Source organism: Panulirus ornatus, chromosome 4 (assembly GCF_036320965.1).
Source record: "Panulirus ornatus isolate Po-2019 chromosome 4, ASM3632096v1, whole genome shotgun sequence".
NCBI lineage: Eukaryota > Metazoa > Arthropoda > Malacostraca > Decapoda > Palinuridae > Panulirus > Panulirus ornatus.
Window position 1 is genome coordinate 73004705 of NC_092227.1, and position 26807 is coordinate 73031511.

At 37.4% G+C, this 26807-nt stretch overlaps 1 protein-coding gene across 4 annotated transcripts in view; it reads right to left on the minus strand.

The window, feature by feature from the left end:
* Nucleotides 1-948: 948 nt before the first annotated feature.
* The window catches only part of LOC139767398 (solute carrier family 35 member F3), a 516425-nt gene continuing 490566 nt past the window's right edge, over nt 949-26807 (minus strand). For 3 of the 4 annotated variants that reach the window (XM_071696736.1, XM_071696741.1, XM_071696737.1), the window contains one exon: nt 958-2810. In XM_071696736.1, the coding sequence (XP_071552837.1) occupies nt 2696-2810 (115 nt within the window). In that variant the 3' untranslated portion in view covers nt 958-2695. Of the gene's footprint in view, nt 2811-10915; nt 11023-26807 lie in introns of all 4 variants that reach the window. The other variant, XR_011717126.1, reaches the window with a different exon arrangement.

Consider the following 26807-nt stretch of genomic DNA (forward strand, 5'->3'; position numbering starts at 1 on the left):
GATAGAGTGGTGCGCAGGAGGATGGATGTGCTGGAAGTGAGATGTTTGAGGACAATGTGTGGTGTGAGGTGGTTTGATCGAGTAAGTAATGTAAGGGTAAGAGAGATGTGTGGAAGTAAAAAGAGCGTGGTTGAGAGAGCAGAAGAGGGTGTTTTGAAATGGTTTGGGCACATGGAGAGAATGAGTGAGGAAAGATTGACCAAGAGGATATATGTGTCGGAGGTGGAGGGAACGAGGAGAAGAGGGAGACCAAATTGGAGGTGGAAAGATGGAGTGAAAAAGATTTTGTGTGATCGGGGCCTGAACATGCAGGAGGGTGAAAGGAGGGGAAGGAATAGAGTGAATTGGAGTGATATGGTATACCGGGGTTGACGTGCTGTCAGTGGATTGAATCAGGGCATGTGAAGCGTCTGGGGTAAACCATGGAAAGCTGTGTAGGTAGGTATATTTGCGTGTGTGGACGTATGTATATACATGTGTATGGGGGTGGGTTGGGCCATTACTTTCGTCTGTTTCCTTGCGCTACCTCGCAAACGCGGGAGACAGCGGCAAAAAAAAAAAAAAAAAAAAAAAAAAAAAAATATATATATATATATATATATATATATATATATATATATATATATATATATATAATATATATATATATATCTTTTCTTTCAAACTATTCGCCATTTCCCACATTAGCGAGGTAGCGTTAAGAACAGAGGACTGGGCCTTTGAGGGAATACCCTCACCTGGCCCAATTCTCTGTTCCTTCTTTTGGAAAAAAAAAAAAAAAAAAAAAATATATATATATATATATATATATATATATATATATATATATATATATATATATATATATATATATATACACACACAAGATAATTTTAATTTTATGTATCTAAAACATTCATGAAACTGATAATGAAGTGATAAAGACGAGTCAAATATTCCTTATTTAAAAGAAGGTGCACAATTTAAAGAGGGAAAGGAAAATTCAACTTTATCCCTAAACATACAGATAAAGTAGCCACAAAAAGATACTGCATTAAAGTACTCATGCATAACTATTTCATACTTTTAATCCCAAATGCCTGCTACTATAAATAATCATGCATAACTGCTTTATAACCATTCAGAGTTCATTCCAGCTGTTAAATACATGGCTATCTTTTTCAGGTACTTCAATATTTCATTTGAATAATAATTAACAGTTAGTGCTACACTGCTCAACATATATCAAGGATACTTTCATCATTACCTTTGAAATTATGTTAGAATTTAAATTTCATAAGAGAAAACTATCCTTAATCTTCTTTTTATATGTGATAAACATGCAATTGCAGTATGGTAAGTACATGGGACTCACTTGCATAAGTACAGCTTTGATGATGTATTTGTGCAATAAAAACTGTAACCAAGGAGAAATGACATATTTCATTGCATGTTGACTAATGATTTACCAACATGTCTTAATATGACTGTCAGTAGGGTGTGCGGTTTCTAGGCTGGAATATAATGTAATTTATATGTAGAGATAACTCTGTGTTTACTAGTGGTGCTAGAATGGAATATAATGTAATTTAGTCTTGTATGATAATATAACTGTGTTTACTACAGGCACAGAGGATGATGGGGATGGGTATCTTTTGTGAAGCATCATTACAGTATAGCAAGTATTCTTTGCAAAATATATGTGAAAGTGTCCTTGTTATGTACAGAGTAGTTAGTAAACAGCCTTAAGCTACTTATATCAATATTTTTCTTTAAAGAATATTACTATTAGTGCCAATTCTAAGGATAAAATTTTCCCTTTTCAAATGGAGTATAATTGAAATGCTTTCTGTAAAATGCTTGTAAAGATTACAATGTTACCATCTGTTACTACTTACTATACATGATGTCTAAACATCCCACTGAATCAGACAAAATTTGAATATTGACATCGTAACTTTTAAGGTACATGAGAATTTGTGAATCGTCTATTTCAATATCAAGATACTAATACAATATTATGGTTGAAACTGTCACATTTATTTCCAATGTCAACTGAATTTGGGTCATCAGTATCTAAACTACTATTATCAGCACTTTTGGCACGTGTTTAAAATGCCATTTCATTCTGTCTCATGCCATTCTCTTTTAAATATTATGACTACGTTGTCAAATCATAAGAATTCTAATCGACATATAACTGATATTATCAATATTTTTGGCACTGTTTTTTGCTATTATGTTTAAGTTGGTGCCAATTCTTTTATTCTACAAATTATCTGAAAAAATAAAAACTCAAGTCTGCAGTATTAACTTAAACAGTCTTCCAACAAAAACAAGCTAATTACTCTTACTTGCATTTGTAATCACATTAAATATGTACTGTTGTGGCATCATATTACTATACTGATTCTCAGCAAAATTTTCATATGAATATATATTATCCTATTACACCAAAAAATAATGGACTTCATCTTCTTAAAAATATTTTAGTCATCTTTTAATGTGATAAAAAGCAATGCTTATAGGCTATTCATTTTAATGTTAATACAGAAACTGTTCTCTATTGTTTTCCTATAGTTTATCTACAGCATCCACAACCCAATGACTAATGCATGAATGATAGTAATGAATTACTTGTTTAATGTTAGACTAAAATGAACTAACATCATAGTCACACTCAAAATAATGCAGCTGTTTTGCTTAACTAATCAAATCATCGTATTAGTCCAGAGGGAGAGCGGAGGTGAGAGCGGGAAATAAGGCCGGTGCGGTAGTCCACAGGCTCTGGCTGCTGGCGAGGCTGGTTCCGTTTTCTGTGGCGACCCCAACTGGGAGAAGATGGAATAATTATTAGGAAACAAGGTAATTTGGGTAAAACCACAGAAACGTAGTTCCACTACCTAATTAGGGGAAAGTCAAATGGTAATAATGAATGTACTATGCATTATGGTAAGCTTAGTTTAGCATAAAAGCAGAAAATGCCAGAATTAGAGCAAGCTTGGAAGCAAGCATTATATCTTTATAAGAAATGGAACTGGTATAGGTAAGGTAATTGCTGCCAACAGCTTAAGTTTAATACTTTTTTAACATGCTGCCAGAAAAATAACTGAATGAGCAAATAATATTATGATTTTGGTCAGCAATTAGCAACTACAATTACAGGGCCAAATTAATTACATATCCAATATATTTACATTTCCCAATTACAGTATATGGTAAAGACATTCATTTAAAATTAAACATAACATAAACAGTATCAGGAGTCTGTTATACCATTCTCTAGTTCTGGCACATGCGTTGACAGGGAGCTGACAATCAATGCTATTTGTTAGATATTTATCTACAAAAATCTGGGCATAATGTTGAATATATATATATAATGCAAATTTTTCAGAGAAGTTGAAAATAAATTAGATTTCAACACATGCTACATATTAGATTTTCAAATTTTATCAACAAGAGCATGAGCAGTAATAACTCTTCTACTTATCTACTATAAATATGGTACTATGATATATAAGTCCCATGATGTTCTTGAGTAATTTCATAAATATTATTTGTCCCAAGCTCTAACCAGCTTTCTCCTGCATAATGTATATCAAAATTTATAATGGTGAAAAAACAGTGATACAAACACAGAATAAATAACAGTATGACAGAGCTAATTCCTTTTAACAATACTAACCTATGCCAAGCAAGATTTCATTCGTGCATGGGATTGTCATGATGTCAGTAAGTGCGAAAAATTTAGCAGTCCATCGGTAAACACAGTTACTACCATTATTCACTTTGAAACTACTTTTTCAATATTACTACCCACTGAGGCTCTTCAGTTCTTTATAAGCTCTTGGAAAAATAAGAAGGTTGGCAAATATCAGTTATTATGAATTTAACCTTAGAAACAGACAATAGAAAAAAAATATCCTGTGTAATGTCTAAAGAGAAACCAACCATAGAAAATAGCAATAAAATGAGGGTCATCTGGTAGTCTTTATGAAAAACAAACCTGTAAAGGTCATCATCAGGACTTCAGTATGTTATATCCTATGTGATATTCTGAAGTAATCTGGCAAATGAAACTGACAAGAACCTCAAACTCCTTAACTCTATATTCCTATTCTTTTGGCTTTTAAATGAAGATGAAATGCAAGTGAGGTTCACTAATGTTCAGTCAAATAAAGGAGTCAAAAATTTGTCATTATCTTATATCTCCTAAGATAAAAAATGTATTAAGTAATTAGCAATAAATGATCAGTGTTGTCTGCTAGGAATTTCTGGTAATCATTTAAATAGGTGCAAAGGAGGCAATTGCCTGAGTACTAGTACTTTATGGACAAAGCTTGTAGATGTTTTCTTTTTGACAACTGACAACTCTAAGTTACTTGCAAAGTAAACAAATATATGCCTATTTATCCACTGCTGAATACACTTAACAATTCAATATATCAAATAACATTACATTTTCATACGAGTATATCGTATCTCTAAGAATGATTTGTTACATGCTCTTTTTACAAAAATCTGTTGCTCAAACCAGTATTCATAAAGAGTAGATATATAAGGTTTACAGGAAACAGCAGTTGGACACTTAATTATCTATAGTAGAACTACAGTTATTCATGAGAAAATCAATCAACAATCTATTTTTACAGATTATTTGCATGTAGCCTATATCACAAGTTTTGTTACCGATATCAAATATGAGATTTTATATCAATATTCTTCAAAGTACTGTACTGTGACTTGGCTCACTAGAGTATGGGCTTGCACATCAAACTTTTTCTATGTAAAGAATACAAATGGTTAAGTACTAGAGATGGATGTTTATAAACCTACAATGCTCAAAGCGTGGCAATATTTAGGGTCTTGTCATATGCATTAGGGTACCACTACTATATGATCAAAGCATATTTTTGTGTATTGCTACCATTGCATCAATCCATGCTTGTGTGGAACACCATCACATTAATCTTTCATGATTGTTTGGAACACTATCACTTTAATACTTTGAGTGATAATAAACAAATAATCCAACACTTGAAGCTGCATAACTGTCCGAAACCTCAATTATGCTAAACTAACTTTGAACCTCGTAACTCCTCCAGATGTATATTGACATGAGGTAAGCGATTCCTCTTGATGTAAATATGCACATAAAGTTTCATACCTCTCTTTCATGGCTGCTCATATGGCTGGGTGATTGCCAAATTGACAGTATGTGATAAATTCTCACCACAGTCAGTCATCCTTTGGCCATGCCATAACTGCAAATTCTCATGAATTTTCTTGGAAGGTTACCAAGTAGCTTTTAGCTACATATAGAGGACCAGGCACATGATTCTGAATTACTAAATGATGATACGTCTTATGGTCATGTGAAGAATGATTTTATGGACCCTGACCATTCTAGGATTGAAAGCAGACCAAGATGAGAAGGTGTTTGTAGCACAAGTAGAGGCAGCGATGCCAAATTCTGCCTCACCTTGACAACTCTGCATCTCACTGGTGCAGCTGATAATTTTACAAACTTTTTTAGTGTTGCTTTTATGAAAAATCAATGAGTCAATCTGATCATATTAAAAAAATGATTTATATGATATAACAATGATACTAATCAGTAATAAATTTTTCAGTAAAGGTAAAATGAATGATAAAACATACACAGTGCCAACTCACTTGACACTCAGGCCTTACTCCTCCACTTTTCAGTATATTGTGTTGACACAACCATAAAACTTCACATTATTAGAGTGATGATAGTACACAAAATATACTTATTAATAATATAAAGAAAATCAATCTTCATATCTTTGAAATTGTAAGGTTAAATACATTTTTTATACAGTTTGATAAAGCGAGACTCACAGGAAAGGAAGCCAAACAGAGGAATCAAGGGACTAAATTTCTTTAAATTTACGAGGCTAACATGGCATCAATTCAAATTTGTGTCTGTTTATGTAGAGGAATGAACAATCCAAGTCTGCTCCTTTCTGCATATGTGGTGGTTTGATTCTATACATGTTAGCAGGGCTGAATTAAGGCTGTGAGGGTTCTAAGTCTAACAAGGGGGCCCATACATGTACTATATATTGTATATGATTCATAAAATCTTCAAGCACACAGTTACCTTACTCATACAAATTTTCAGAAAACAAAAATCAGAGTTATGTACAATAAAACACAGCATACAATTCAAATAGTTAGTGGTTTCTTCTTTTGTAGCTTCAAACTCTGATATCAGGCAAAATATTCAAGCAAAGACTATATTTTTCTTTCTTATCTTGGGCAAAATCATAATTATCATCAAAATTCAATGACCTAATCATTTCAATCCTAGTTCTCAAAAGGGATGAAGCAGTAAGATGCTTCTGATCCATGGTGGATAATAAGATATTTTGTATAATTTTGAAAAGAGAGAAAGAGCATTCTACTCTACAAATGGTGATCATAAATGACAAATGCAGCCATAATGCAGTTTCTACATTTGGGAAACAATCCATAACGTTGGACTCAAGGATTATTCTCTTTTCACCAATGAAGATATAATTATGCAGTTATATGTGACATTACTTAGCAAATCTTGTAACAATGAGTTAGGATTATAATAGTAAAAAAAACAACTTTCTTTTTCTTTTATAATATTCGCCATTTCCCGCATTAGTGAGGTAGCATAGAGGGCCTAAGGCTACAGCCTTTGCCTCTTGATGAGTCTGGCACTGTTTGTTTGTAATACTTGGTGCCACTACTTCTTCCTTTAATGAGCCTGATAGTGTGCTATGGACACAACAATATGAAACTTCTCTCCACGTTTTGCTCTGAACAATGTGTCATATGAATGCATACCTAAGTACGGTAGCCCCATGAATAATCACAAATGGCTGAAAAATGGTAGTTATGGACTGATATACAACATAATCAAAGCTTTTCCATGTTGCAAAAGCTAACCATTTGATGACAGAATTCCACCTTATGCTTTCTGAAATCTCCTAGTTAACTACACAAGGAGAATCTGCAAGTGCAGGCTGTTGAAGGGGAAAAGTTTCGACACCCTTATTCTTTTTATGGAATGAAGCCAGAAGCTAATCTCTGATTTTTTTTCTATTTGTTGTACCTATATATCTTTTTGTTTAGATCAATGCTTATCAACTTTTTTCATATCAAGACACATTTTCAAGTTTGGTCAATCCTCAAAGCATGCCAAACCAAATCTTATCATATTGACATATGTAATATTTTCATTACCCTCAAATCAATGGAAGGAAGAGAATAAATCCCCTTTTTCTGCAGCAATGAACAACTTAATTTTAACTAATTTAGTACATTGCAAATCAAGTTTTTCAAGTTGTTTATGAAATGTATTTGTTTTAAAAACTTCAATTTATACATCACCAAAGACCACAGGATAATAAAATGATTTATCTAAATCTGCCACCAGAAATACACACATAAGAAGCTGAAGGCTCAAACTTTCATTTGACACCAATGAAAAACTTGTACCTGTCTTGAGGAACAAAGGGACGTAATATATGGGTTTATACTGGGAAGAGGTCACAAAAGTTTCTGATACAGGTTCTCAGACATGACCTAACAATGTTTTAGCCGATAGTTAGTATTGAGATGCTTATTTACAAATGTTGAAAATGATAGCAACACAAGAATGGAACAATTAGAATTAGTTGGTTATTCTTTTCAAATTTAACCACCAAAATGCAACCAAAGGCACCCCACTAAACTTGAATTTGATCATGTGATATCTATAAATTCCTCTAATGCCTTCAAAGAAAGTTCCTTCTCCATGGCTCTACTGCTGATTGAAAGGATCACAAACCCAGTCATACTGCTCCATTTTGGTCAATTTGAAGCTATACTTGTGAAGCATGCATAAATGTCCTCCAGCTACATTAAGCAGCATTTCTTTTTCAGTATGCTTGTAACTAGTCCATGTGAAAATGTCCACTGAACCACATTGTTTTTTCTTTCCACATGCTGTAATCCACTGTGCAGCATAAAAAGCCAACACATTCATCACTACAATAATCTTTTTCTAATCACAGCTTGTATTTATTATTTATTTATTTTGCTTTGACGCTGTCTCCCGCGTTAGCGAGGTAGCGCAAGGAAACAGATGAAAGAATGGCCCAACCCACCAACATACACATGTATATACATACACGTCCACACACGCAAATATACATACCTATACATCTCAATGTATACATATATATACACACACAGACATATACATATATACACATGTACATAATTCATAGTCTGCCTTTATTCATTCCCATCACCACCTCGCCACACATGGAATAACAACCCCCTCCCCTCTCATGTGTGCGAGGTAGTGCTAGGAAAAGACAACAAAGGCCAAATTCGTTCACACTCAGTCTCTAGCTGTCATGTAATAATGCACCGAAACCACAGCTCCCTTTTACACATCCAGGCCCCACAGAACTTTCCATGGTTTACCCCAGACGCTTCACATGCCCTGGTTCAATCCATTGACAGCACGTTGACCCCGGTATACCACATCATTCCAATTCACTCAATTCCTTGCACGCCTTTCACCCTCCTGCATGTTCAGGCCCCGATCACTCAAAATCTTTTTCACTCCATCTTTCCATCTCCAATTTGGTCTCCCACTTCTCCTTGTTCCCTCCACCTCTGACACATATATATATATATATATATCAGAGCTTGTACAGACACAAAAACAATCTTGTACCGACCAATGTGAACTTCATAAACAATCTATTAATGAATGCTTAGCAATGCAAGTGAACACCTAAATTTTCTATTAGTTATGTGGTACATCAACTACTGTGTTACTGTAAGTATTAATCACATAATGTTCATTCAAGTTCATAATGTATAAACCAAACTATTTACTTGTAAACATCCCTGTATATCTGTCACCCTGTCTATCTAGATGTACCTTGCCCATGTGCGTATCCAAAGTGCAGAAATATGCAGCTTCCTCTTATCTTAACCTCCCAGTTCTTTAGTATCTGTAATACCTTAATTGTTTACTTTTGGCCAATTGGCTGCCTATATCCAATAAACTATCATTTATTTATTAATTCATTTATCCCTTAGCTCAAAGATGAACATAGCCTTGCCTAGCTTAAGCCAATGAAACTGTGTAAAGTAGGGAGTGGTGATATACTCCCCTCACCCTATACAGCATGGAGGGAAAAGTGAGCTTGAAAAGTCCTTGATTTAGTGAAATTGACAATATTTACAGCTTTAGCCAAAATTGACCTCAGCTCGCCCAAGTCATTTGCCATGAAAATTTCATAATGAAGAGAACAGTTTGTGATTTGAGAATGTGGGTTGTGATTCTGCACATTTGACATGAACCCTCTAACATTTCCTGTCATCACAGCTGCGCCATCAATGCAAACACTTGTACAGTTTTTCTACTGGATGTTGTTGCTTTTCAGATACCAATCTGTCATTTGAAAAATTCAGTGTCCTTTGTACAGTGTGGAAGTTCCTTACAGAAGAGGAAATATATTTACTGTAGTCCTCATCAGAAAAGCACACAGTGGTGCCGAGATGTGTAAGGATGCCTATAACTGATTTTTCTTTCTTCAACCTAAATTTTCTAACTACTTGCCAATTCCTTACTAATGCCACTTCTGACATGACATCAATGAACCTCCTAATAGTGTCATATGATAACAGAGCTCTGGCTATCCTCACTACCTCTGGTTCAATTATAGCCATACAGTTTCTTTGCATGGTGGTGCAATAAGTGTCACCTATGGTATGCACATTTTTTGTTTAGCATTTAACCTAGCAAAACTGTAGCTGACCTCTTGTACCCTGTTGGAAACTTTTGCACATGTTTTCATGGAGGAACCTTTCCTCAATACCTGTTCCTACAACCATTTGAAGTAACTGACATCCTTGCTAAGGCAAGAAGAATGTTTTGAAGAAAGGAGACAATATAATTTCATCAGTACCATTGCTTCATTTGACAGTCTCTACCTACAAATGAAACACTCATGTTATGATGATGGTGCATTTTCACACCACAATAACCTGAAGGCTAAATAACAATTATCATACAGTACCCTCAGGGCCGCTGAGAGGAATTCTATCAGGGGATACAAAGTTTCTGTCCGGTCCCTTCCCTTCGCCATTAGTCATCCTGTTTTCATTCTCTATGGTTTTATGCCATGAGCTGTAAGGCCAAAAAGGGTATGGAAGATGAGAGTGTCTACTTCACATGTGCTTCAAGAATATTTAAATTTAACTATGCAGAGTCACACAAAATTGAATGCTAGGCTTCAGTATATGCAAAAATTTTCCGAGATACCAGAATATTCCTGGGTCCCATTTTGGACCCCTGGGCCTGGGTACAACGAACTCCCTGCACCCCCATCTCACTGGCTGCGAGTACCTTATTCAGTACTTTTGCCTTTCTGCTGCAGATTCACCTGATTCAGTACTTTGGGATGCACACACAACTGCTATGAACATTCTCCATTTAAGACACAATGTCTTCAGAATCAACAACTGAAAAATCAAAATCCCAAGGAAAGATCCTAAGCCCTTGTAACATGTGCATGTGCATCTACAGAATAACAAAAAGTATCATGGAGCAGTAGTGACGTGAGACAGGAACTGCTGACACATACTCAACCGCTCCCAAAACACTTGCCTTCCATGATCTTTCATTTTGCCATCCAATTTCATTTCTACCTAAATCAATCTAGAAGTCACTTCCTTACATTCTTTCACACACTTCCACAACTCCTGTTCCAAGAGTAGTGCTACTACTTCCTTCACTCTTATCCTCCTACCATCCCCTGCTTTACTCCGACGGCATTTCCAAACCATTCTTCCCCTTTACTCTTGAGTCTTGTTTCACTCAGAGTCAGACCATCCACGTTTCTTTCCTCAAATATACTACCTTTCTCACCTCTCTTCTCATCTTGGTTATATCCACACATTTAGATACCCCAGCTTTAGTCTTCTAGGAGAATGAAATTTGTTTCCTTGCCTCCTTCCCGTTCCATCTTTTAGACACTGAAACACAAGACACATATATATTTTATATATTTATTTATTTATTATATTTATTATAATTTGTCGCTGTCTCCCGCATTAGTGAGGTAGCGCAATGAAACAGGCAAAAGAATGGCCCAACCTACCCACCCACTTATACATGTATATACATACACGTCCACACACGCACATATACATACCTATACATCTCACCGTATACATATATATACACACACAGACATATACATACATACACATGTACATAATTCACACTGTCTGCCTTTGTTCATTCCCGTTGCCACCCCGCCACACATGAAATAACAACCCCCTTCCCCCAAATGTGCACGAGGTAGCGCTAGGAAAAGACAACAAAGACCACATTCGTTCACACTCAGTCTCTAGCTGTCATGTAATAATGCACCAAAACCATAGCTCCCTTTGCACATCCAGGCCCCACAGAACTTTCCATGGTTTACCCCAGACGCTTCACATGCCCTGGTTCAATCCACTGACAGCACGTTGACCTTGGTATACCACATCGTTCCAACTCACTCTATTCCTTGCATGCCTTTCACCCTCCTGCATGTTCAGGCCCCGATCACTCAAAATCTTTTTCACTCCATCTTTTCTTTCCACGTCCAATTAGGTCTCCTACTTCTCCTCGTTCCCTCCACCTTTGACACATATATCCTCTTAGTCAATCTTTCCTCACTCATTCTCTCTATGTGACCAAACCATTTCAAAACACCCTCTTCTGCTCTCTCAACCACACTCTTTTTATTACCACACATAGCTCCCTTTGCACATCCAGGCCCCACAGAACTTTCCATGGTTTACCCCAGACGCTTCACATGCCCTGGTTCAATCCACTGACAGCACGTTGACTTTGGTATACCACATCGTTCCAACTCACTCTATTCCTTGCATGCCTTTCACCCTCCTGCATGTTCAGGCCCCGATCACTCAAAATCTTTTTCACTCCATCTTTTTTTTCCACCTCCAATTAGGTCTCCCACTTCTCCTCGTTCCCTCCACCTCTTGACACATATATCCTCTTGGTCAATCTTTCCTCACTTATTCTGTCCATGTGACCAAACCATTTCAAAACACCCTCTTCTGCTCTCTCAACCACACTCTTTTTATTACCACACATCTCTCTTACCCTATTATTACTTACTTGATCAAACCATCTCATACCACATATTGTCCTCAAACATCTCATTTCCAGCACATCCACCCTCCTCCGCACAACTCTATCCATAGCCCACGCCTCGCAACCATGTAACATTGTTGGAACCACTATTCCTTCAAAGATACCCATTTTTGCTTTCCGAGATAACGTTCTCGACTTCCACACATTCTTCAACGCTTCCAGAACTTTCGGCCTCTCCCCCACCCTATGATTCACTTCCGCTTCCGTGGTTCCATCCGCTGCCAAATCCACTCCCAGATATCTAAAACACTTCTTTTCCTCCAGTTTTTCCTCCATTCAAACTTACCTCCCAATTGACTTGTCCCTCAACCCTACTGTACCTAATAACTTTGCTCTTATTCACATTTACTCTCAGCTTTCTTCTTTCACACACTTTACCAAACTCAGTTACCACCTTCTGCAGTTTTTCACACAAATCAGCCACCAGTGCTGTATCATCACCGATCAACAACTGACTCACTTCCCAAGCCCTCTTACCCACAACAGACTGCATACTTGCCCCTCTCTCCAAAACTCTTGCATTCACCTCCCTAACCCCATCCATAAACAAATTAAACAACCATGGAGACATCACACACCCCTGCCACCAACCGACATTCACTGAGAACCAATCACTTTCCTCTCTTCTTACTCGTACACATGCCTTACATCCTCGATAAAAACTTTTCACTGCTTCTAGCAACTTGCCTCCCACACCATATACTCTTAATACCTTCCACAGAGCATCTCCATCATACGCCTTCTCCAGATCCATAAATGCTACATACAAATCCATTTGCTTTTCTAAGTATTTCTTACAATCATTCTTCAAAACAAACATCTGATCCACACATCCTCTACCACCTCTGAAACCACACTGCTCTTCCCCAATCTGATGTTCTGTACATGCCTTCACCCTCTCAATCAATACCCTCCCATATAATTTCCCAGGAATACTAAAACTAGTACCTCTGTAATTTGAACACCCACCTTTGTCCCCTTTGCCTTTGTACTGTGGCACTATGCATGCATTCTGCCAATCCTCAGGCACTTCACCATGAGCCATACATACACTGAATATCCTCACCAACCAGTCAACAACACAGTCACCCCTTTTTTAATATATTCCACTGCAATACCATCCAAACCTGCTGCCTTGCTGGCTTTCATATTCCGTAAAGCTTTTACTACCCCTTCTCTGTTTACCAAATCATTCTCCCTAACCCTCTCACTTCGCACACCACTTTGACCAAAACACCCTATATCTGCCACTCTATCATCTAACACATTCAGCAAACCTTCAAAATACTCACTCCATCTCCTTCTCACATCACCACTACTTGTTATTACCTCCCTATTTCCCCCCTTCTCCGATGTTCCCATTTGTTCTCTTGTCTTACGCACTTTATTTACCTCCTTCCAAAACATCTTTTTATATTTTTATTTATCTATTTTGCTTTGTCGCTGTCTCCCGCATTTGTGAGGTAGCGCAAGGAAACAGATGAAGGAAATGGCCCAACCCACCCCCATACACATGTATATACATACATGTCCACACACACAAATATACATACCTATACATCTCAATGTACACATATATATACACACACAGACATATACATATATACACATGTACATAATTCATACTGTCTGCCTTTATTTATTCCCATCGCCACCTTGTCACACATGGAATAACATCCCCCTCCCCCCTCATGTGTGCGAGGTAGCGCTAGGAAAAGACAACAAAGGCCCCATTCGTTCACACTCAGTCTCTAGCTGTCATGTAATAATGCCCAAAAAACATCTTTTCATTCTCCCTAAAATTTAATGATACTCTCTCACCCTAGCTCTCATTTGCCCTCTTTTTCACCTCTTGTGCCTTTCTCTTGACCTCCTGCCTTTCTTTTATACATCTCCTAGTCATTTCCACAATTTCCCTGCAAAAATCATCCAAATGCCTCTCTCTTCTCTTTCACTAATAATCATACTTCTTCATCCCACTATTCACTACCCTTTCTAATCTGCCCACCTCCCACACTTCTCATGCCACAAGCATCTTTTGCGCAAGCCATCACTGCTTCCCTAAATACATCCCATTCCTACCCCACTCCCCATAGGTCCTTTGCTCCCACCTTTTTCCATTCTGTACTCAGTCTCTCCTGGTACTTCCTCACATAAGTCTCCTTCCCAAGCTCACTTACTCTCACCACTCTCTTCACCCCAACATTCTCTCTTCTTTTCTGAAAACCTCTACAAATCTTCGCCTTCGCCTGCACAAGATAATGATCAGACATCCTTCCAGTTGCACCTCTCACCACATTAACATCCAAAAGTCTCTCTTTCACGTGCCTATCAATTAACACATAATCCAATAACGCTTTCTAGCCATCTCTCTTACTTACATTCTTTTCTTTTTTCTTTTCTTTTCTTTTTTCTTTTATACTTTGTCGCTGTCTCCCGCGTTTGCGAGGTAGCGCAAGGAAACAGACGAAAGAAATGGCCCAACCCCCCCCATACACATGTACATACACTCGTCCACACACGCAAATATACATACCTACACAGCTTTCCATGGTTTACCCCGGACGCTTCACATGCCTTGATTCAATCCACTGACAGCACGTCAACCCCTGTATACCACATCGCTCCAATTCACTCTATTCCTTGCCCTCCTTTCACCCTCCTGCATGTTCAGGCCCCGATCACACAAAATCCTTTTCACTCCATCTTTCCACCTCCAATTTGGTCTCCCTCTTCTCCTCGTTCCCTCCACCTCCGACACATATATCCTCTTGGTCAATCTTTCCTCACTCATTCTCTCCATGTGCCCAAACCATTTCAAAACACCCTCTTCTGCTCTCTCAACCACGCTCTTTTTATTTCCACACATCTCTCTTACCCTTACGTTACTTACTCGATCAAACCACCTCACACCACACATTGTCCTCAAACATCTCATTTCCAGCACATCCATCCTCCTGCGCACAACTCTATCCATAGCCCACGCCTCGCAACCATACAACATTGTTGGAACTACTATTCCTTCAAACATACCCATTTTTGCTTTCCGGGATAATGTTCTCGACTTCCACACATTTTTCAAGGCTCCCAAAATTTTCGCCCCCTCCCCCACCCTATGATCCACTTCCGCTTCCATGGTTCCATCCGCTGACAGATCCACTCCCAGATATCTAAAACACTTCACTTCCTCCAGTTTTTCTCCATTCAAACTCACCTCCCAATTGACTTGACCCTCAACCCTACTGTACCTAATAACCTTGCTCTTATTCACATTTACTCTTAACTTTCTTCTTCCACACACTTTACCAAACTCAGTCACCAGCTTCTGCAGTTTCTCACATGAATCCGCCATCAGCGCTGTATCATCAGCGAACAACAACTGACTCACTTCCCAAGCTCTCTCATCCCCAACAGACTTCATACTTGCCCCTCTTTCCAAGACTCTTGCATTTACCTCCCTAACAACCCCATCCATAAACAAATTAAACAACCATGGAGACATCACACACCCCTGCCGCAAACCTACATTCACTGAGAACCAATCACTTTCCTCTCTTCCTACACGTACACACGCCTTACATCCTCAATAAAAACTTTTCACTGCTTCTAACAACTTGCCTCCCACACCATATATTCTTAATACCTTCCACAGAGCATCTCTATCAACTCTATCATATGCCTTCTCCAGATCCATAAATGCTACATACAAATCCATTTGCTTTTCTAAGTATTTCTCACATACATTCTTCAAAGCAAACACCTGATCCACACATCCTCTACCACTTCTGAAACCACACTGCTCTTCCCCAATCTGATGCTCTGTACATGCCTTCACCCTCTCAATCAATACCCTCCCATATAATTTACCAGGAATACTCAACAAACTTATACCTCTGTAATTTGAGCACTCACTCTTATCCCCTTTGCCTTTGTACAATGGCACTATGCACGCATTCCGCCAATCCTCAGGCACCTCACCATGAGTCATACATACATTAAATAACCTTACCAACCAGTCAACAATACAGTCACCCCCTTATGTATACTTATGTACATCTCTCTTTTTAAACCAGGTATTTCCAATCACCAGTCCTTTTTCAGCACACAAATCTACATGCTCTTCACCATTTACATTTACAACACTGAACACCCCATGTACACCAATTATTCCCTCAACTGCCCACATTACTCACCTTTGCATTCAAATCACCCATCACAATAACCTGGTCTCGTGCATCAAAACTGCTAACACACTCACAAATCTGCTCCCAAAACACTTGCCTCTCATGATCTTTCTTCTCATGCTCAAGTGCATAGGACCCAATAATCACTCATCTCTCTCCATCCACTTTCAGTTTTAACCATATCAATCTAGAGTTTACTTTCTTACACTCTATCACATACTCCCACAACTCCTGTTTCAGGAGTAGTGCTACTCCTTCCTTTGCTCTTGTCCTCTCACCAACCCCTGACTTTACTCCCAAAACATTCTCAAACCACTCTTCCCATTTACCCTTGAGCTTCGTTTCACTCAGAGCCAAAACATCCAGGTTCCTTTCCTCTAACATACTACCTATCTCTCCTTTTTTCTCATCTTGGTTACATCCACACATATTTAGACACCCCAATCTGCACCTTCGAGGAGGATGAGCACTTCCTGCGTGACTCCTTCTTCTGTTTCTCCTTTTAGAAAGTTAAAATACAAGGAGGGGAGGGTTTTTAGCCCCTTGCTCCCATCCCCTTCAGTCACCTTCTACGACTCGCTGGGAATGCATGAGAAGTAAATATATATTTATATATATTAATCAATTAAACTTAATCGCCGTCTCCCATGTTAACAAGGTAGCACATGGAAACAGACAAAGACGGCCCAAACCACCCACATATACATGTATATACATAAATGCCCATACACATTTCAACGTATACATTCATATATATGTATACACATGTATATATTCATACTTGATGCCTTCATCCATTTCCGTTGCCACCCCGCCACACATGAAATAGCACCCCCCCTCTCTAGTGAGGTAGCACCAGGAAAAGACAAAAAAGGCCTCATTCATTCATACTGTCTCTAGCTGTCATGAGTAATGCACTGAAATCACAGCTCCCTTTCCACATCCAGGCCCCACAGACCTTTCCATGATTTACCCGATAGGCCTCACACACCCCAGTTCATTCCAATGACAGCACGTCGACCCTGGTATCCCACACTGTTCCAAATCACTTTATTCCTTGTGTGCCTCTCATCCTCCCGTATGTTCAGGCCCTGATTGCTCATAATCTCTTTCACTCCAACCTTCCCTCTAAATATTGGTCTTCTGCTTCTCCTTGTTCCCTCCACCTGTGACACATATATCCTCACTTATTCTCTCCTTTTGTCCAAACCATTTCAACACACCCTTTGTATAAGCAAAAATATAGAATTAATAATTTTCTTATCATGAAGACATATGTAATAATACTACAATAATTCTTTCTTAATTCTAAAATAAACTAAAATCTTTACTAGCTGGTGTTTCATTTGTGATTATTGAGTAGGTATATACGTAATATACTAATATACCATCATTATGATATACATGGGTGACTTAGGAAGGTGATACATTTTCTAACTATGACAAAAGAAGCTAGTAACATCTATAAGTGGAATAAACATCTAGGAATTCAAATGATGGTGGAAACCATAAACTGTCAATTGACAATATCAGCAGTGAACTGTGCATCAACTAATGATTATAACAGTTCTAAGGTTAAAAATCTTAGTGTCATGCCAAGGTTTAAATGTCTATGTGATGCTATGCTTAAAGGGATTTTTTTTAACGCCTATAACACTTGTTTTCTAATATTTCAAATAATTCTAAAAATTCATCTATCAGAGACAACTTCAAGAAATATGCTGTCTTGAAATGGTCATGAAATAAATAAGCTTTAGAGTAAAATATCACTAATCAAAGATAAATTAAAAACATATATCAGTCATTCAATTAATGATTTTATTATTACTTGCCTTTGGAAGGTGGCTTCTGTAAAAATATTTTTGCTAAAAAATCTGTCCTTTGACAGTTGCAAAACTTGTGAAGAATCTTGGTCCTTTTACATTTTCTTCTTTTCCAAAAAGACTTCCTTCCCAAGTAATCAACATTTGTTGTATCCATCTATCTCATTCATACACAGACAATCAATTTGGTTCTATGAAATTTTTTTGGTCAATCCCTCTTCATTCAATATCTCAATATATATGAGATGTCTAAATGGAAAACATTTTTTACATTTTATTCCTCTTTGCAGAATGTATCCTCACCTTGCCTCTGTTTCTATTTATATCCACTCTACTGACACTACATACTTTTTTGAGATATCTATTTCCATTGCTTGCAAATTCTTATGTTCACAGTCCATGTTTTGTGAGGATGTGATGGATAACACGTTAAAATACCAAAAGCCTGTAGGTGACACTAACAAAGCTGAGGCAAGTATCAAAAAGATGCTGATGATTATGATAAGCAATAAAATGCCATCTTGTTTATGAATATATGTAAATGACTTTACAACGAAGCACATCATGGAAAAAAAAATTTCAGGTTTGTGAGGGGAGAAGGAGTTGGTCAATGTGTGACAGTTCTTAAAAGGGTCAGCATATTGACAAGTAGAGGTGAGGAATTAAAATACAGTGTAACATAATTCTGTGAAGCCAAAATATCAAAGAAAAACTAAAATTCAATGCAGTATTCTTATAAAATGCCACAAAAGGTTAACCATAATCTGAAATGGGAACTCGAAATTCCTGATAATTAAAGGTTGGATAAATCAATGTCACAGTACTGCAGGACAATTTTCTGTATTACCACTTTCATAGAGAAGTGCTGAGGTTATAAAAACTTAAGGAATGTTACATGAATATTTCAATAGCAAAATAACACAATGCATTTAGTAATAAAAAAAGGAAAAACCAATCTTTTGCTGTGGGAAGGTTCCAATTGAAGTTATTATTGTAGCAGGAAAAATCTACTTCAATATCTGAGTTAGAAAGTTCTAATTCATGTCTATTATAAAGCAGGCTTTATAGTAACGTTCTACCTCATATATCAATGGTTACTGCTATTATTTTACAAAATTTTTATCCATATTACTGTCAAAGCTGTAAGTTTCCAACTCATGTTACTATTGGAGTAGGAAGGTTTTATGCCCTGCTATAAGAGTAACAGGGCAGTAATTTTAGGCTTTGCCACTGTTAAAGCACTGAAAAATATAATCCATAATACTACTACAGTGCATGTTACAGTCACTGACATTGTCAAAATATGAAGGATCTAGTGCCCAACTCACAGTAACAGTCAAGAAAGTCCTGGAAAATTAAGTTGCACATTACACATAGATTTTTTTAAAAACTTTTAACAAGTAAATGGAAAGTCTCTCAAAGCAAGTTTAAATCTTGAATGTTTTCCAAATAAGAGATCTTATATGAAACTCCATTCATAACTCTGTATTACAGGTTGAGTATCCCTTATCCAAAATGCCTGGGACCAGAATCGTTTTGTATTTTGGATATTTTCTTATTTTGGAATATTTGCACATGCATAATGAGTTATGGAAAACAGGATGGTATGGAAACAAAAGGGTTAGAGCTGAGACACCTCCACATTTCGACTATTAAGCAGTCTTCCTCAGGAGGTACTGGTTCCAGCATTTGGTGGGACCATTATTCCCCAGCAAGTGATGGTCATCCAGTTGGATGCCTTGGTGTGTTGCTCTCTGATTGTATTGCTTGCATTGCTGCCTCCACTCTCTCATAGTGATCTCCCCTGCCTGACTTGACCAGCAGATGAACTGAGACCTTGTGTTAACATTGTCGTTGATAGTGACATAAGCTGCTTCTAATGTCTTTCTTATTTGTTTGCTTAGGCCCTCATGCAGTATTCTCACCTCGTCCAGCTATACAAGTTTGCAGAGACAAGTTCTGCTCTGTTTACATCGTGCTAAAATTGCACAATGTACACAAAATGGAAGTTGTTGCTGTAAATCCATGTAGCTGGGCGAAGTGAGAATACTGCAAGAGGGCCTAAGCAAACAAATAAGAAAGACATTACAAGCAGTTTACATTACTACCAAAGACAATGTTAACACAAGATCTGGGTTCACCTGCTGGTCACATCAGCCAATGGAGATAACTGTAAGCGAGTGGAGGCAACAGTGCAAGCAATCCAATCAGAAAGTGACAAACCAAGGTGTCCAACTGGGTGATCATCACTTGCTGGAGAATCTGGTACCTCCTGAGGAAGACTGTTGAATGGTTGACACATTGATGTATGTCTCAGCTCCAACCCATTTGTTTCCATACCATCCTGTTTTCCATACTTGTCAGTATGGATATTAGATAATGAGATATCTTGGGGAAGAGACCCAAGTCAAAACATACAATCCATTTATGTTTCATATACACCTTATACACATACCCTGAAGGTAATGTATACAATATTTTCAATAATCTTGCTCATGAAACAAAGTTTGTGTAACACTGAACCATCAGAAGGCTATGGTATCACAACCTCAGCTTTTTAAATGGCTTTTTTTAAATGTTTCCCCGAGAGTTATCTGCTTCATTAACAATAGTTTTTCTCTAAAAAGTCTCTCTTTGATTGTATTAACTAACATGATTTCTTGTTCTGTAATGAATGCACAATGCTCTAGTCTTTCAATAAGTCCACCACACATTTTTACCATGTTGTTTATAGGCACATTTTCTGCAGTGTTAACATCATCATCTTCGATGTCTCTTATCACAATCACCTTGATTCAGAGCCATTCCAGCTATTTCATTATGGGTCAATGAATGAACTGCAGCCTATTATCCGCAGGCCTTTTTAACATTTTCAACAATATCTTTATGCCAAAGAGCAGAGATTAAGCAAAGAACACAGTAAGTAATGCATGTAGGTCTGTTGGTGAGGATTGTTGGTAACAAACTGGAGCCAAAAGAGCATTAGTGCAAGTGAGTTCAGGTGTGGAATTTCCACTTCTAAAGTCATATCACCACTCAAAAGGTTTTGGATTTTGGAGCATTTTGAATTTTGGATTTTCAGATTAGGGATGCTCCTACTGTAAGTAATGATCTATGAGGCCATGATATCGTTGTTATACCTCCTGCATAAGCTAACAAAATATATTATCTCTAAACACATGAAGATTTTCAAACTCACATATGTACACAGAACTAATATAAATCATTCAGATTCAAACATGTAAGTGGCACGTTTTAAGAAATTTTATGCTATGCTCTATGAACTCCAACTCTTTAAGAAATTTGACCATTAGCTTGGGTGGATTTAGAGAATTGCTAAAGTGTTTTTTCTAATACAGAGATCAAATCTCACTCAACTCTAGTTTTCATTAACTATTCTACACATCATACTCTGTTGTATATTTTGTTATATATCCCATTCCTCATAGCTATGACCATGGCATGCTTAGTAGTCTCTATGAATGAAGTTAAAGCAATTTCTATGAATGAAAACCACAATGAGTACTGAGACCTGAAAATATCCAGCATGCCACTTAACAATAAGTATTAAGCATCAGATCTAATTTCATATAATTTTTTTTTAGAGCAGAGCACAATCAGCAATCAAACATTTCTGAGTAACTGAATGTGAGTAAACAATTACTGTAGCTGTCACTACCAAGTTAAGCAACTTGAGGAACTAGCAGAATATCAATAACAACTAGCAATTTTTCTCTTATTACCTGTCCGATGAGAATGTAAAATGAAAGAAGAGAATGTATGCACCATATCAGAACATTCTCCCTGCCCCATTCTTTGAAGTGAGAACTGTCAGGTACTATAAGCTATTACATGCTGTTATCGGGTGAAATTTTCATACTAACATATTTGTTTTTGAATTTTTTCTTGGGAAAGGTTTATTGGGTTCTGCAAATATTTACATTTACTAAAGAAATTATAGTTACTGCTAATGTGTGTTTTCATACTGCTAATCATGATACTCCTATCTAAAATGTTAGATAAGTACCTCCTCATAAACAGACAGATATACAAAAAAACAGACAACTATTCAAGATATATATTACACCCAAATTAGAATATACTTTATAAATTAGTTCATCACACTTTAAGGAAAAATAGAGGTCCAAAGGGAGGCAACAAAAAGGATACCTGAAATACGAGAGCTGAGTTATGGCAACAAGTTAAAAGCCAAAAATATACCCTATAGAGAATGGTATGGGGAGGCTTGATCACACACCGCAAGCTTTTAAACCAGTTTGACAATGTGAACAGCAAACTGTCCCTCATGAGATGCAAAAGCACCCAGATACCAAAATTAGAAAGTAATTAAGAAATCTATAAGAACAGATGCTAACTCTTATAATATCAGAGTTATAGATGAATGTAACAAGCTTAGTGATAAATATCGAATGCTGACAATATACAAAAGTTTATAAAGTTAGGTAATAGTGGAGAAAGTTCAAGAGATGGGGCTCCATTAATGAAGTATTTCCTCTCCATACTGTATAAACAGGTTATTACATGCATACACTAAAACAAGTAATTATACATGGCAAGGGGATCACAAGTGGATGACTTCAGGATTCATAAGTCAGCCAAAAGTATGACAATGTATCACAGGAGTGATTTAGGAGGTAGACATAAAGACAAGTGATTATATCTGGTGTGGAAGAAAAACAAATTTAGTCTTAGAGGGAAAGAGTTCAAAGAAGTGAAATATAACAAAGAAATTATGGAAGGCTAGAGGAACAGAAAATGAAGTCTCACAGAAAGAATAGACAAAAACAAGAAAAAACAAAGGTGATGTAAAGGGAAAAAACGTGTAAAGGTTATATTTAAAATGAGGTGTAACACTGGGAGTGTTAAAGCATGTAAAAAAAAACCTTTATGTGAATTTAGTAGGATGGTAACAAGATAGAAGGAAAAAAAATCTGCAAAGCAGAAGAAAACACCCAAAAAAATGAGGCAACAAGACTATGTATACACAAATGCAGATGGAGCTGTAATAAATACAGAGGAATTCTATGTCTAGAGATTATGCATAGAAAATAACTGCAGATGATACAGGAATGGCCAAAACAAATTTCAAAAAGGAGACTGGTCATATTTTCCCAAAGGAAATATACCAGCTAGACCAGGCAGCATAAAACAGAGGAGGAAGGGATCTAGCCCTACCATTACGAGATAATCCAGTTTCAGGAGATCCTGGTGAATGATAATCCCTTCAGTCAGTGCATAATGGAAAAAACTGTAGGATTTAAAGGATGAAAAACCATTTCTCTTCAGTAGACAGAGCCCTATGGGAACCTGAGACAGCACTTGCTTGGCTGTGGGTAAAAAGAAGATTTAACACAAAAAACATATGAGATTGGCAGATGCTTGTTCACATAGACCTACCCACACCCATGAAGTGAGGCACATTGCTAGCTCATGCCTTTTAATGTCCAGAATCACAAAATGTTTTTTTGTATATGAAAAGTGGGAGTGACTAGAAACTAAATGGATGCTCATAGGGTTCTGCCAACAGTGGAGAAATGGTTTTCTATTCTTCAAAATTTACATTTCTCACCTAAAGACAGAGCTCCATGAACATACCATGAAAGCATATTCACATGGAGGAGGGACATTCAGAAAAACCTAAGAAACAGAGCAAAGAAAAGCTTTACACTTTCTAATGACTTCCCAAATGCTCCAGATATGCTGAACCAAAGGTTTGTCAAATGCCAAAGACCCCTCTTGCTACTCTCATCCATTAAAGGTTTTCTCAAAAGACCAGGTGCAGAGATCATAAGGTCAAAATATCTTCCACTACTTAGTCCACTTAGAAATATCCTTGAGAAAGACTTTGTGGAGCTTGGATGAACACAGCAAAGATCCAAGTAATTTTCTGTGATATCAGTGGAAGAGTTTTCCAAGATTGTATCAAATATGATTATTCCTAAAAGTTTCATTCAACAAGAAATTTTGGGTTTGGATTAACTTTTACCCGTAAAGGGTAATCTACTAATGAGCAAATTCTATACCCATACATCTCTTGAATACCAACAACTTTTCTTCCTGACCCTAAGGTTAAATGAAACAGAGTTTTCATAAAAAATATCATTTCTAAACTAACTGCCCAAAAGACTAACATAGTAAATAATCCGGGACCTATGACAGGTCCTGTTAAGGATGACTTGAAGCTAAACATTACCTTAGAAAAAAAAGACGTTAATCTACTCCACAAATAGCTACAAAATGATGTCAAGTATTACAGCTAAAGGCTTCTGTAAAGCAGTCGTTATAAAGCAATATTGTTCCTGGCTTGAATCTTGTCATGAGCATATCTATAGGAAACTAATATACTGATTCACTTACAGCAGCTTCTCCATAATACCTTAGAAAAGTGTGAAAAAATTATCAAACCACATGGTACTGTCTGAGTGGTTTCCACAATCCAGAATATCATGGTGGATCTCCCTGTGAAGGGGGATGACTCTCTGAGAAAGTTCAAGGAATCTTGCAAGGAAAGTGGCAAAATAACAAATACTCTCATGGACCAGGACTGTTTTTACCTATTTTTGCAGCTATAAAGAGTCATCATAACATAAAACCATGCCAGTTAATGACCTCAGGGGTCTTTAAGGAAGGAAACAAAATGATAAGTAGAAAAAATCTGAGCTGAAGTCATGGCACTTACCCCTACTGTTTCTGACGTGAAAACTAGAGAGTAAAATTAAATAATAGGAAAATGCCAAATTCTATGGCAGAGAAATCCACTTGAGAGCTCACTCCTAATGGCAGGCTCCAGTTGAAAACATATGTTATGCAGTCCATAAAGGAAAATATCTTTTAATAATCTGCTTCTTCAGTACTGCAAAAGAGTAAAATCCATGGTCTCAAAGAAGAATAGAATAAATCTTGATGAATTGCTGTACAAAGGTGGTACTGTCCATTAATTCATGGGATGCCCCAAACTAAATTCAACATACAACTAGAAGAAGAGCCAGAACCATAATCACTTTCCTGGTGACATAGCATCAGCTCTGTGATTCAGTCCATATTACTGTTTCATGAGACTCTCTGCAAAACTGAAGTCCATCTGAAGTCCAGGATATCTGTGTAAACTTTTAACAAATCCATAGGAGCTCTCAGAGTTATGGGTCTCTGGAGATTTCAAAGTTCTGAAGAGCCTGCACAAGAAATCTCATTGCAATACACATCTCTTTTCCTCAACAAAAATTTGGGCAGGGTGTCAAATCTATCAAATGGTAAAGGGTTTTCCTGTTCTTTATGCTAATCTGAGGGTTTGGGGTGAGACGCATCATCTCTTAATACTACCTCCCTAAGTGAGATACACACAGCCTTGGCCAAAACTAGCATGCATGCAACCACTTTCAACAAGAAATACTGGTACAAGACAATGGGAAAGGAGATTATGATAAAAAGGAAGTGAAATCAGTTTCAGAAATTATCATTATTATTATATTTAATCGCCATCTCCTACATCAGCGATATAGCGCCAGGAAACAGACGAAGAATAGCTCATTGACTCATATACACATAAACGTCCATACACGCACATAAAATTACATGTACATATCAACATATACACATATACATACAAAGACATATACATATATACACAAGTACATATTCATACTTATTTGCCTTTATCCATTCCTGGCGCTACCCAATCCCGCAGGAAGCAGTATTGTTATCCCCCGCTTCAGTGAGGTAGCGCCATTAAAAAAAAAAGGCCACGTTTGTTCACACTCAGTCTCTAGCTGTCATGTGTAATGCACAGAAACCACAGCTCCCTATCCACATCCAGGCCCCCACAGACCTTTCCATGGTTTACCCCAAACATTTCACATGCCCTGGTTCAGTCCATTGACAGCATGTCAACCCTGGTATACCACATCATTCTAATTCACTCTATTCCTTGCCTATCTCACATCCTCCTGTATGTTCTGGTCCTGGTTGCTCAAGATCATTTTCACTCCATCTTTCCACCTCCAATCTGGTCTCTTGCCACTACTTGTTCCCTCCACCTCTGTTATATATATCCTCTTTGTCAACTTATCCTCTCTCATTCCCTCCATGTGTCTAAACCATTTCAACACACCCTCCTCTGCTCTCTCAACCGCACTCTTTTTATTTCCACATTTCCGCATTCGCCTCCCTAACAACTCCATCCATAAACAAATTAAACAACCATGGAGACATCACACACCCCTGCCACAAATCGACATTCACTGAGAACCAATCACTTTCCTCTCTTCCTACTCGTACACATGCCTTACATACTCGATAAAAACTTTTCACTGCTTCTAACAACTTGCCTCTCACACCATATGTTCTTAATACCTTCCACAGAGCATCTCTATCAACTCTATCATATGCCTTCTCCAGATCCATAAATGCTACATACAGCTCCATTTACTTTTCTAAGTATTTCTCACATACATTCTTCAAAGCAAACACCTGATCCACACATCCTCTACCACTTCTGAAACCACATGTGTATGGGGGTGGGTTGGGCCATTTCTTTCGTCTGTTTCCTTGCGCTACCTCGCAAACACG